This window comes from Heliconius melpomene, chromosome 5, assembly GCF_056956725.1.
Source record: "Heliconius melpomene rosina isolate 202511_hmr_F chromosome 5, ASM5695672v1, whole genome shotgun sequence".
NCBI lineage: Eukaryota > Metazoa > Arthropoda > Insecta > Lepidoptera > Nymphalidae > Heliconius > Heliconius melpomene.
The window spans coordinates 2,732,487-2,747,302 of NC_140393.1; the positions used below are offsets into that span (position 1 = coordinate 2,732,487).

The window sequence follows — 14,816 nt, forward strand, 5'->3', positions numbered from 1 at the left end:
ATAATATATATATTTTTGGAAAAGCTAAATGTTTCTACAAATATTATGTCATGAATTATTTAGACAAACAAGTATGTTTAGTATTCGTTTCAAATTGTAAAGATACTCTTCTTGTTACCCAATATCGTTATATAACTAGGTAGGTATTTACAAAATCTTAAGGATAAGTAACAATAATTTATTCAAATAAAATTTTTAGCAAGCGAATGACAAAATATATTTGGAAATCTCTTTTATGGAAACTATGAACTATTTGATATTAATACTAAACTGAGTAAACAACAAAAGCAACTCTGAGTACATTTTCGCACCTATCCTATAATATTCAAATACAAAATAAGAATTATAACATTCTTGCTACTTCTAAAATTAGTATAGATTTACAATTCAGATACACACATTATTTTACATACATTATATCTTGAAATGTGTTGAAAGACAAATAATTATATTCCTTGTAAATAATAATTAGAAAATTACTTGAGTATTATTAATAATTATGTATTATTTCTGACGCCAATTGTGAAACTTGTTTGACAAGACTCTTTTGGATTGCTATATCCTTTTAATAACTACTAGTGACGTAATTTATATAAGGATAATAATAACAAGAGGTTATCGCTAAGGTGTTGGATCAAGAACCGGATGTAGACGGCAGTCATACTTGAGAAGGCACGTACTGTGAGGGGGTTTCTCTCTCTAGAAACATAGCCACCGATGGTCTGGACCCTTGCCCCACAGCCGAAAGAGTGTTTTCATATTTTAAAATTATAAAATTTATTTCTCTTAGATAATAAAAGTATATTTAGTCCGGTCAATTTAGACATAAAAAAGTGGTAAAATAACAAAAACTACTATTTTGGTGGAGACCTATAGTTTACCATTACGAATCAAGTTTTAAAAGTCCCCATCGATCCTATGTGTGCTTAAAAAGTTATTCGAGGTCAAAGGTCAAAATTTGAGGTTTTTGGATTTCGCTTGAAAATGGAAAGTTTTATCAAAAAAAACTTCAAACCAAAGTTGTAGATCTTAAAATTATCTACAAAAATGGTATCAATGATTTTTTTCCTAACAGTTACCATTCCTGAGATATCGCGATTCTAAGAGTCATATTATACATATATATGTATATTAGTGATCGATTAACATCCGGTAAAAGCATCACACTAGATAAAAATCATATTAACTAAATGTCATAACGCAAAGCGAGGTTATGTCATCAAATAATAACTGTTAGGGTAATGGGTGACGTCCAAGTTCACGCAGTCCCAACGTGCCAGACGTGCACGTGCACCGCCAGGTCATCTGACGTGCACATACAGCACACCAGTTACTGACCCTGCCACTGTCTAGGCGACGATAAGAGAACTAGGAGTACTAAAGATCCGTGTAGACACGCAAATCATTGTTTTTCTATAACAAGATAGATAATCGCATTCTTGGAATTGGCATTTGTTAGAATAATTTGTATAAACAAACAACAAGCTATTGCTTTCTACGTAGTATTGAATATTAGTTGATTAGAATACTTGTAGAAATATATACAAATTTTAGGCAGCACAAACCTGTGAGAAGCAGTTTCCCGTACAAACACCTCGTATATATACATAAAAATTTAATACTTTAAGCCGAACGATAAGACGAGTAAAATGGCAACGGAATTTCAGTTAGTAATGTAAGTATAAGGATAGAGTAAGAATAAGGATAGAGTACAAGCGTTTTAAAGCAAGTTTTCTTGTTAATTTCTAATGAAGTATATAGTCGGATCATAAAAGGACTCTACATCTCTCTCTCTTATCTCATCATCATCTCTCATCTCATGATTCTCATTAACCATGAGAAAATTTAAAATATTTATATTTTTTACTAAGAGACTTTTACCATCTGGCGGTAAACGCGACGTTTGTGGGTTTCTATTCCTACTGGAACTTCTGGAAATATGATAATACACGGCGTTAAGTTACTCCACTTAACACGGTATACCTTATTACGCTCTCTACTAGCTATGTATTTGGAAAATACCTGACTTCTAATTTAAATCCGATCCGTAAATGCGTTGTTATACTGTCACAAGAGTAACACTACTTTGGAAGTCAGCCAACGCCCACTCGAAAGTCTTTTCTATGTTTCGTAATATACAAAACGTGAAAATGTAAACTAAGAATTTGACTTTCATATAACAGTTCAGTTCAGCCGAAGCAAGAAACAATACTTATTATATATTATTTTTATATATTAACATATTACAAGAATACTTTTAAAACATAATAATTATGATGGCATAAAAATCTTCGTAAACAAGATTGTCGTTCACTGATAGCATACGTAGCAACACCCGCCCACCGATAAGTACACAGGGGGCACGATAATAGAGAGATATACAGGGTGGAATTGTCAGCGCCACTTTAAATGAAACCACAGTTTTAACTACTCTATAAAAGCCTAATATAATTCGGAAAAAAAAATCTCAAAAATGAAAAAGTTTTTTTTTCAAACAAAATAAATAATAAAATTATCGTTTTAAAATTAACCGCCATTTGTAAAGTATAACATAGGCACGCACACACTTACCTGTCAAAGCAGCAACGCCGCATACGTATGTGTGGGTTACACGAAATACAGGTATGGATAAAAATCGTAAAATGAAAAAAAATCCTACGTCCAAACAGTTGAGGTACCTTGATTATTTTTTTTAATTCTGGGTTTGAAATATTTTACCCTATATATGCAGTTTCAGTAAAAGAAGCGCTGCCTCTTCCACCCTGTATAATACAAATATTTTGTTATAATTATATGAGACCAAACTGTTGAGATACAGTGCTTTGTCAATATAAATGTTAAATATTTTATTAAGTTATATTTAATATATTAATTTCTAGCGCCAGTAACGCGGCTTCGTTCGCTTTAACTAGTTATATATGTATATATATAGCCAAATCATACCAAATTTTACTTTAAACTGTAGCCTATGTCTTATTCTGATGTACCCAATAACAATAGAACTGATATCAAACTATTCTTCTGAGGTATATGAAAGGTATTTTTTTATTTACCACAAATTTTAACAATCATTGCAATAATTTGTTATCAGAACTGTTTTCATATAACCTTTGTCCTTTATTAATATTGATTTTAATTTTCTATGATATCGAACTTTGTTCCTATGCAGAAGTCATTTAAAAATTATACATATTTAATATAGATAGAATGTCAAGGTAAAAAATAATTAAAAATATTAAGTGAAGCAAAAAGAAGTTATGATTACATATGTAGATAGGTACATACCTAATTAATCAAAACGACTTAAATAAGTTATTGAATATACGTAATATACGTAATCTATTAAGTCATAAAAAATATTGCTATAAACCTAACTGATATTACACCAGTCATAAAAACGAAAAACAATTTACGTGGACGTTTCAAATATATGAAATACCAATATAAAAATAAAGATAACTACAGCATACCGGCCTCGTGGCCGGGGGCGTGGCTGTCCACGTCAGTGCCCGACTGCCCGAACACTACAAGAACAACTCTATGCCCTGTAAATGAACTCAATTCGTCTTATCGAGATCAATTGCTATGCCAGTTGAAGTTATTATTGTACAAGCGAATTAATATCTGTAAATGAGTGTTAAAAGTTTCTCAGCTAGTTGTTGTGACATACCTAAATTATTATTCGTTTGTAAATTATATACGTCTCTATGATTGTTTTTTTTATTAGAAATCTAATTAGTTTCTTATTAATTTAATTCATAATAACGTCGAAATCTCTAAGTATAATTGTTTTTTTTTTTGCTCTACACAAGCATAACTCCTAATGAGAATGCATTTCGTACTCTATTGTAGAGAAACTATGCTATGTGTAAGCTAACATCGTACTTTTAGGGTAATTTTGAACCCACAGTCATCACTTTCTCAGATATCCCAACTGTGCTACAATGGTGCCATGATACGATATCAAATTAAAATATATTGTTATTAGAACAAAGCTGTGAAGGTCGTATATTTGAAGGCCTCAAAATAATTAACACATTAGAAATATATCTGTGAAACTTTTATATTTTATATTATATTTTTACAAAATATTATTTCAGAGTTCAATAGGTTTGAGGCTGTTTTATTATATTTAACATAAATTTTCCAACTTTATTTCTTTCATATAATATGTTTTTGGTAGCAATGTTTGAATGAACTAATATTATATAGTTATATAAGTGAGTAGATTATTTTTTATTATATTATATTTTTATTTTTTGATTATTGTTTTTCATAATACAGCAAAAACAAAGTTTTCCTCAAAAATGGACGTTAGGTTTTTGTATATTCATTTCAGGAAAAGAGCATTGTAATAAAACTTACCTTTATGTTCTAAGAGACATAACGAAATAAATTAGCTTCACACTATATCAGAGCGAACCTAATAATAAGACATTCTGTTCCCCACTTTCCGCCGAATTATATAATTAAAATATAAATTTAAACAAATATTTCATTTTCTCTACCTTAAGTGACGGATTTTAAATTTACCAAACAAATAATTGCAATATATAATATACAATTGTAATATTTTTACGAAATTTAAAAATATCACATATAATAAGAATTAAAAAAATATATATTTTAGATACCTTGGATAATATTATCTAAGCACTCAAGCTAATTAAGAAATTTGATACGGTTGTAAAAAAAATTTAATTTCATCCTTTTATAATTATTGCTCTAACATAAATTGGTTTTTATTAGTTTCTACTAACTGCAATAATTTCGTATAAAAAGAAATTATTTTTACTGCCGCAATTTTTAATTAAAAAAGACACTTCAATTTAAAAAAAAATAATGACCTATTGTGAATAACTAACTAACTAATAATAACTTTGTAAGATTTTGTCTATTCGAATTTATTTCCGCATTTCATTAACCCTGAGAGAATAGAAATAAAGTAGGTATTTTATACACTTTAATATTAATTATTATATTAATTATCTGGATTTCATACTTTTTAGATATTTTCGCCTACAGGTAAATAAACTTCTTTGACCAAATTTAAAGACTCTAGAGTTAAAACAATATCACTTGTTACCCTAAATTAAAAGAACAAAAGCTTTGTCTGTTATCTTTTGTTTCGTATTCCTTCAATTTTGGTCAATCTGGTGTAGGTGAATTTAGTAATCTAGTGTAATCCGACATGGAATTTTTGGGTGTAATTCGGCATAGTATTAAATCATATTTACATACTCTTTCTATTATTCCCATTCTTTTTTTATTTCCTCTAATATAGATTGCAAGAAATCCTATTACTTAGAATACTAAGAAATATTAATGTTATTTTCTATATGTTTTTAATACACATAAATAAAAATAATAGCTAACAATGACTATTACTAAATAATTGTGACGACGCGAGTGGGAAAATTGAAACGGTAAATACAATACTGATGGTTTGCCAATTATTTCTACAAGGTAAATTTAATTGTATAGTGAACTTTGATATAGACTTAAATCATGTTTACATTCTCTTGATCTATATACAAGACTCTACTATTATATTTACTTATTGCTACATTATTTTTTGGTTCACGCTGTATCCCGCATATCGCAGGGCAGGCAGAGAGAACCCGTTGTCTCATTTATTTTGTAATTTTCAAGACATTTTAGTAATGAGTTGTGGAACTCAACGCCGTGTGAATTAAATAATTTTTAAAATGCTATCACCAAAAACAATATAAGAAGTTAATCTTTGTTTTTATTCTCTCAGCCACACAAAGCCATTCTTCATTCTGCACAAATATAATGAACGTGCGCTTTTATAAATAAACTTCGAGTTTGATTCTTATTTGTGTTAACCTCACTGAGGGCAATACCGTCAAGGAAACGACGCGGAAGCAAAAACCAAACTACGAATATAAATATTATTGAATTCTGATACCAGTTTGCAACACAAAAGTTTTGTTAATTGTTATTAAGTAAAAATACATATGATTCTTTAAAAGAAATAATTTACTATAACATATAGTCTTGTTAGGTTAGGTTAGGTTTCTCAGGAGCTAGCAATGTAACCTTTTAATAAGTACTAAAGCAATGCGCGCTAGCTTCGTAAAATTGGATCAAATATAATTTCTAATCTTAAAAGCAGCTCTTAAGGATGTTAACACGAACAATAAACTAAGGAAATTGTTAAGATCTAAACTGTGACAACAATATTTCATACGAATTATATTTATTTTGAAGCTTTCACTTGTTAAAGAAGCATCTTTTTAACAAGGTTACATATACTTACTGTACAAATACGGTCGACGAGTAGAGGCCAACCTGAAGTTAGCTGTAGACGGCTATGTAGGTGTAATTTTAGGATTTTTTATACTTTTCATTTCTTTTTCCGAGAGAACAATGCGCAAATAATCAAAAAAGCCAACTTCAGAGCGTACACGACTCATTGACCACACTATAATATAAATTGACGCACCATTGGAAAGGATCTTCTCCTTGTCCTCCATCATGGCGTGTGCAGTAGCTCCGGGCGCCATCACTATTCTCCTCAATGAAGATCTCCTCACTAATGCGACGACGTGCTTGCGGTGCTGAAGCGGTTTCCTGCGACGCGTGCGCACTCTGTGGAGGCCTCCAGGCGACTGGCTCGCTCCGGTGCTTATCACCGACCGAGTCTTATCACTTCGGCAGTGATTGCCGACCAACCATATAACAGCTGAATAGATTTTACGATATATTAGCCAAATATACAAATACCAATCACTTCGGATGTCCAGTAACGCCATCAATAGCGACCTGGAATGAAAGAAAATGTAGGTTATATTTTAGTTATACATAATATTATTTAGCTTAAAAATATCTTACCCAAGATCTCTAGTTCTCAGCAAAAGGGTAAAATAAAATGTTTGGCTATTAATAATACTTTTTTTATGGAAAAAGAAAAGGCAAACGAGCGTACGGCTCATCTGATGGTAAGTGATCACCGTCGTCACCCCGTCTAACCAGAGGAGCTACAGGTGCGTTGCCGGCCTTTGAGGTGGAAATATGTAAGTGTCACCCGCACTTGCCCTATTGTTTTAACATTCATAGAGAAAAATGAGAACTCAAGATCGATGACAGCGTTTCATAAATACGGGCCTATATGACCAAATTGTAGAGCTGATATTTTAAGACTAGCGGACGCGCGCAGCTTCGCTTGCGTATTTAAGGGTGAATTCTAATAACCCATGAAACATGTGTTCAATGAAATATTTTTAAGAGTCTAAATTTAAAATTTTATAAAAATCGGTTTAAAGATTTTTCCATACAAACTTTCAACCCTTTATTTGCCCCCTTAGGGGGTGAATTCTAGAAAACCATAAAACGTATGTTCAATTAAATATTTTTAAGAGTCTAAATATCAAATTTTATAAAAATCGGTGGCGATTTAAGAATTTTCCCATAAAAACTTTCAACCCCTTATTTGCACCCTTAGGGGGAGAATTCTAGAAAACGATGAAACACGTGTTCAATTAAATACTTTTAAAAATCTAAGTTTCAAATTTTATTATAATCGGTGCCGATTTAAATTTTTTTCCATACAAACTTTCAACCCCTATTTCACCCCTTTAGGGTTCAAGTTATTCAAAATCCCTTCTTAGTGGATGTCCAGAATATGAAAGTAAATATCTGTCCAAATTCCACGTTTCTACCATCAGCGGTTACGGCTGTGCGTGCGTCTTACCTCAGTCAGTGAGGACAAGTCCTTTTATATATATAGATGATAAGGATTGGAAATATCAAATTCCATTTCTAAAAGGTTACTATTTGTATAAAAGGTTTAGATTATATCTACTACTAGTCTTAGTGGTTTGCTAAAATGTCATCAATGATAATTAAAATATGGGGACTTGTTCATAAATTAATTTAGATTACTTATTTTGTGAATTATTATTATGCAAGTTTCATGTTTTATACAAGGAAATTTACGTAAGATGTCCCATTATTAAGGCCTGCCGTGACGGAAGCGTGGGACTGTAAAGGCGACTGGTTGTGGGTTCGATTCCTACTCGAGGAAATGGAATAATTTGTGGCTAATTCGCTCTGGTATTGAGGCAAGATGCGGCGTAAATTCTAATCTTTTAGCGTCGGTGGAAATTGGGGAACAGAGTGTCTAGTGTTAAGACACTCTGTTCCTGTAGGCTCCCTCAGCCTAACCTTGCTACATGCGGGATACAGCGGAAGCTAAAAAATATCTGATTATCTCTAATTATATTTTATATAGTATCTATGTAATAGAGTTGTAAACCTTGTGTTCATAATATCAACGTTAAGTGGGACAAATAACGTAAGCGCATTCATTATACATATTTTCATTCATATTTATTTTTAATAATATTAATTTTCAAATATTAATCTATAAACTTCGTAGTTTACTTATTTCGTGGTACTGACGTCTAGAAGTTTCTAGACGTCAGTACCATATCGTTTCTTATCAAATTATACAACTATATTGGCCTTCGGTGCTAGTTTATTACTATCGATAGAAAATATGATTCACAAATAACGTAAAATAATTTTATGGTTAACATCGTCATATTTAGTAATTGTTAGCTTCCTTATTTGTCCTTAGTTAATAATTATGACAAGTTTCTTTTAATATAAACAACAAAAAATTATGATATTTTACTTAATAATTAATACACGTTTACGTTTATATGTCTAAAGAAACGAATTCGTGACCTCTGATGCAATAATTTTTATTAATCTGTGATACAACAGAACGTCGATAACTATGATAATTTACTTGTTTGAACCAACATTTAATTTAAGCATCTTGATTAATATCAGTTGGTTTTATAATTAAAGCAAGTTTTTGTAACAGGTAGGTATAATAAATAAAATACCTTAGCCTTCAAATTTGCTAAGAGATAGTAAATAGCAACCCACACTATATAGAAACAATCACGAAGAATTGATTTACGCTAAAAATAACTTCTTTCGTTCGATTTAAGCCTAGTGCATGGTACGAATGGACTACGATAACTCTACTATACTCGTACACGGTACACTCAGTGTATACATCGAGTGTCTCTGTATGAATACGAGTATCTCTAATTCCAAAACTTATTGTGATGCTGAATGTGATGTGAATTTCCATATCCTTACGTAGACACTACTACGATTCCCCACTCGAGGAAGTGAAATATTTATTTACGTTTATATTTACATTTCTTCGCTCTGGTGTCGAGGCAAAGCGCGGCGTCGAGTACTGCCGTTCAACACGTAATGCCTCCAGAATTCGACAGAAAGTGGGGAACGGAGTGTCTTAACACTAGGTTCCCTCTGCCTACCCTTTCCCTCTGCTGTGTGTGGGCCAATGCTTGTGTTTGCATTTTTACCTACTTTATTTTTCTTTTACAGCTACGTAAATGGATTGCCAATAGTGGTTTTAAAATGATGTATTATTCATTGATAATAACTCTTGTTAGAATATCTTTCCTTGTTCAGAAAGCAATGCGGACACTATATAAATAGTATTTAAATGATCTTTTGTTGTACGTCTATCTATACAAATGTCCATTTGTCTTCTTTAATAGCGCGTTAAAGTTTAAACCTACGTAATAGTATAGGAAGACCTTAAGTTTTTCTAAGTTGCTAATATTTATAACACGAATGATGTATTTTTTACGTCATAACTGACAATTTATGACCCCATTAATATGGAACGGAATGGAATTCTACTTGTGACAACATATGAAGCATTTTCTTTGGATAGACAGACAAAGTAGATAAGTTTATGACATTTTAGGAAGTTCAGCAAGAAGCATAAACAAGTTGCATTCCAGCATACTTGAATCAAAAATACTATTACGAAAAAAATACTATTTTTTGTCACAATTAGAAAATATATTAACCAAATGTCAATAATAAAGTAAGTTCTCCAAATGGGAACCTTGCAATAAGCTAAATATCTAGCTATATACTTATACTTATTATTTAGAATTGAACCAAATGTAACTCTTGATGCCTATACAAAAATTACAATTTCACCTGCACATATTCTGACTGAATTATTAATTTTATCATCTAATCTTATCAAAGCATATAAAATGACGATTTATAACTTGTCGATTATATTGTCGTCTAACCTATTATTGACGCCTATTATTATAGTTGCTACACGTGTTGTAATCATCACGCTGTAGGCAGAGGGAACCCGTGTGTTAAAACACTCCGTTCTCCACTTTCCGCTGAATCCAGGAGACATTGCATCTCCAGTGGCGGAAGTCAACGCCGCGCTTTGCCTCGACACCGATGAAACGACAATATTAATTTAAATAAATATTCGATGTCCTCGAGTGGAGATTGAATCCACAACCAATTGTGGCCCTAAGCCACGACAATTATGTAAAACGGTAACATGACTGCCTATCTATCTGTCTATCTATCTATATCTATATACTATCATGTATTACGTTTTAGAATATTAAATTTGTTCATGTGATCACTGGTCATGATATATTATTTAATATGGAGATGAAATTACAATCAGAACTATCAGGTTACATCATGCTTATAGCTTCATAATTACCTTTATGTTTATGTACATAGTTTATTTCTATATAAATATGTCATTGTATAATGGCAGCTAATGCATAATATGTATAATTTTGTTATAATCAACTCAAATTGCTTGTACCGTTGTTAGTTTCAAATAAATTATTCGTAAATGATAAGATTGCTTAGGCAACCTAGTCTAATTTAAATATTTATTACATTATTTAGGACTTTTATTAAGTTAATTGCATAATTTATAGATATTGGTATTACGTTCCACCATCTTTATTTTGGTGTTGACCAAGTTTGTTGTAGATTCAAATTCCACTTGAGAAATTTACACATTAATAACTATTTATGTAAATATTTATTTATTAAAGTTTAGTTTAGGGGTTTCATTTCGCAGCAAATTGCACCAGTTCAAGGTGCTTAAATATAATAAGAATATAAAAAGTAACATACCAACAGAAATTTCCATTCTATACCTTTTTATCTACATATGAGTGGTAGATACCGATATAAGGCCATAAATGTCAGACGTATCTTATTTGTTCATATTTTTCGTTTTTACAACTCACTTTAATATTTCCTTTTTTAAAAATAAATTTCTTGATTATTTATGGTTGCACGTAAGAAATTGCTTTTAGTGATAAGGCCGCCATTGCACATCTGTGTTACATCTTTAAATGAACTGTATTTTTTTTTTCTATTTGTGCAATAAAAATCTATTATTATTATTCCCTAAATTAATGGATTATGTTATGAGATTTGCTAAAATGTTATTTACATGAGAAACCGGTCTGAGTAGCTTTTAAAAGGTGTAGGGTAAATAAAATAAAAGGAAAGACAGGTATTTATATTCTCGTCGCCGGTTTATCATAAAATTGCCTTTGTGTTAAGTACATACTTATGGAGTAATTATAATGTTTGTGTTTTTCTACTTAAGAGTTGTGTTTATACAGATGCGTAGGTTCGTTAAGTTGATGCGTCAAGGCAGTTGTTCCTATAATGGTGCTTTTCAAAATTTTAATTTATTATATTTAGAGGTCTTTGATTGGTTAGTTAACCAAGGTTATCAAACCAATTAAAACTGATTTCTATAATGTCTTATTAGTTTTGCGAAACTCGAGCGTGTTATGATATTTTTTTATTTTTATCACTCACCTCATTATACATTGGCACATTCGGCAAGCGTGCTCGACGGGTGACTCTCGCATTGGATTCTATACGTTCTGGAACGTTTATCTACAATATACATGCTAAATATAATAATTTACATAAGCTCACCTGCCTCAGAAACTAAAGGGTTCCTTCGCAGTAGTGGTCAGATGAGGTATGCCTTATAAAATGCACCAGGTCGTGGCGCATAGCAGTGCGCCCGTGGATAGCGATGAACGTTTCAACACACATTCGCAATAAGTCCCAGAAAACAATAAGATCTAACTTGTTAACCAAAACTTTCCCCCAACATCGCACGGGGAAGGTAGCACAATAAGTATACAGTTTCGTAACAGTCTTCACACCACAGGGTTTTAGACAACTTCCGTTCTCCTATTTCACACCTGAGCGTATTTTATTCATTGTAGAATCTGGAAGCGTCTAAGGTTATTTATGTTGATAATTTGGGTTCAACACTGTGTTTACGATGTGGCAGCGCAGTGATAACGTGGATTGTTGACTGAAAGGAGCCGAGCAAGAGAATATGATACTGGCGTGTGGTAGGGAGCGAGACCGAGTGAGGCAACGCGGACCGACTGACACGCTCTGGTGCGAGCCTCGGGAGATATCGATTAATGTTCGGCTATTTTCGTCGACCTTTCTGTGTATATGTTTCTGTCTCCCTCCCACTATTTACCATAGATATAATATGTATGTATATTATGCAGACTATAATTGTATGTAAGTGTGTTGTTACGTTTAAAAAGCGATTATATCGTTATATGCGTTATGTTTACAACATTGGAATTGTAATTTAAATTATTATAATTTTTTTTTTTTATAATTACACTAGCGGCCCGCCCGCGGCTTCGCCTGCGTGAACTACGTTATTATTAATTTCTGTCTCCATGAGTACCTACGTCCTATAAGTGACGTCCATGCAAAATTTGAGACTCCTAGCATTTGCAGTATATTTGCAGTATAGCAGTAACGAAGTTTCATACAAACTGTCAAGCCTAAAAACAACCCCTTAGGAGTCGAATATTGCAAATTCCCGTCTTAGCGAGCACCTACTCTCTCTAACTCTTATGCAAAATTTGAGATTCCTAGCACATGTAGTTTCTGAGATTTCGTGATGAGTGAGTGACTTTTCGATTTTATATATATAGATGTAAAATAAGTATAATTTTACGATAATATTTTTTATATTTTACACTGAATTATGTAACTTGTTTAATCAATAAAGTTAAACAAGTAATGAAATACCCTCAGGTAGTCTAAATAAAAGGTTAGTTAAATTAAGAATAAAAATTGACATACTTTTTTACAAGTAAACAATAAATGAACAATAATCTGGTCCAGGGTTCTTCAATATTGTCTATCTCACAACTCACAAGTAAAGATATCATGTAGAGAAAGTAGACATGGTTTGAATTGGTCAGTCACATTATCATGAGACAACGGCCGTGCATACTTTTGATTGAAGTTCGTATTTGCCTAGGGGGGACGTCGATTGAGTGGAGCGGACAAACATAAGATCAGTTATAGGAATATTATTATATCTACTTATTTCTTATATAAAGTCCATTAAAACGGCTCATAGTGGTTAAATGTTAATTTTTGAAATATTTTTTTTTGATAGAAAAACTGCAGTCTGACTTTAAATTCCCAATATCCATTACCTACAAAACCCACCACCCAGGATAGTGGAAAAAGAATCTTATTACTCCACCCAATAAGGTAATGTATTACAACATATTTTTTACTTTAGCTAACAGATGTTAAGATAAAATTCAAAAGTTCCCACCGACGGATTAAAGAACATTTTATATAAAAACATTCGTACTGCCCTAAATGCAATATGTTAATATTGCCATTGATGAAGGCTTATTATAATTTATATTCAATGATAAAAATCCCTGACCGCCTTCCGGAGAATATAAATAAACGGTCGCCCTACTTCGCCCTACAACAAGTGATGTCTACAGTCTAATGAATAACTGCCAAGTGTCTCTCATCGAGTGCCGACGTAGACAGGCAGTCATGTTACCGTTTTACAATCTCTACTACCGTAATGGCCTCTGTAATTATCCTAAGCTAGAATATTAATTTAGGATAGTACTAGTATATTTATTTAGGATAGCAAATTTTACAGAAAAAGTCATGTTGTCTAAATTAAAACTAGACAGAATTTATTTTATCATGTCAAGTCAGTCAAGTGATCCCGCAACTCCTGAGTGGATGGAAACGCTCTTGCTTATTTTTTCAGCTTTTCAAATTTTTCATATACATATCTAAGCAAAGAACCAAATGACTCTTCGTTCCACATCTTCAGCCCAATTTTCTAGATATTGCACCGAGCGTGGTGCTTTGTGTATCTGAGCAGAATAATAGGAACAATTAAATATATTGTAATTTCATTAAGTAACTTAACGTTAAAGTGGGGGAGGCTAACTCGATAGCTATAACGCTCTTGTACATCATATAAATTTGTGCTAAGTTAGGAATCGAACCCACGAACGGCTAAGAAATAAGTCACAGTAATCCCTAGACAAGATTAATCATTTATTATTTAATAGGTGCAGTTTGTTATTATAAACTAACTTCCTATTATGCATCTGATCATAACAAGTTCAATGCCATTCATAATATCTAGAAGAATAAAACCTATACATGTAGTTTATTATATAAACATAGATATATGTATATGCATTATGCAATATATTTTAATATTTAAGTGGTTAAAGTAGAAGCTGTAAAGACTTTAGTGCAATTATTTTCATATACCCATATTCCGTAGGTACTTGATAATTTGTCACTAATTAAGATTTTGTAAATTATTCTATAATCTTAAATAATATATTTTAAGTTTAAATATAAAAAACACTGTTTTGTCTAGATTTATATTTTAAATGAAAATAAATTATTTTTTTTGCTGACAGTAATTATTATAAATTGTATATATATATTTTTTTTATTTAAAAAAAAAAGAAGTATTTCTCAATAAAGAAAATCATCAATAAGTGGGTAATGATCCCAGTAAGAAGCAAGAAAGTAGGTCACAGCTCGCTCACTTTTAAAGGTTGATGTCCTTATGACCTTAAACGCACCAGTTTCGTAGAAAA

At 31.7% G+C, this 14,816-nt stretch overlaps 1 protein-coding gene across 2 annotated transcripts in view; it reads right to left on the reverse strand.

Annotated features, from left to right (window-relative positions):
• The window catches only part of LOC146538887 (6-phosphofructo-2-kinase/fructose-2,6-bisphosphatase-like), a 25,273-nt gene extending 12,976 nt beyond the window's left edge, over positions 1 to 12,297 (reverse strand). Inside the window, exons 1-2 of one of the 2 annotated variants that reach the window (XM_085185398.1) lie at positions 11,825 to 12,297; positions 6,470 to 6,789 (exon numbers count right to left, since the gene is read on the reverse strand). In XM_085185398.1, coding sequence (XP_085041524.1) covers positions 6,470 to 6,779 — 310 coding nt within the window. In that variant the 5' untranslated portion in view covers positions 6,780 to 6,789; positions 11,825 to 12,297. Of the gene's footprint in view, positions 1 to 6,469; positions 6,790 to 11,820 lie in introns of both variants that reach the window. The other variant, XM_085185397.1, reaches the window with a different exon arrangement.
• Between the last annotated feature and the right edge of the window lie 2,519 nt (positions 12,298 to 14,816).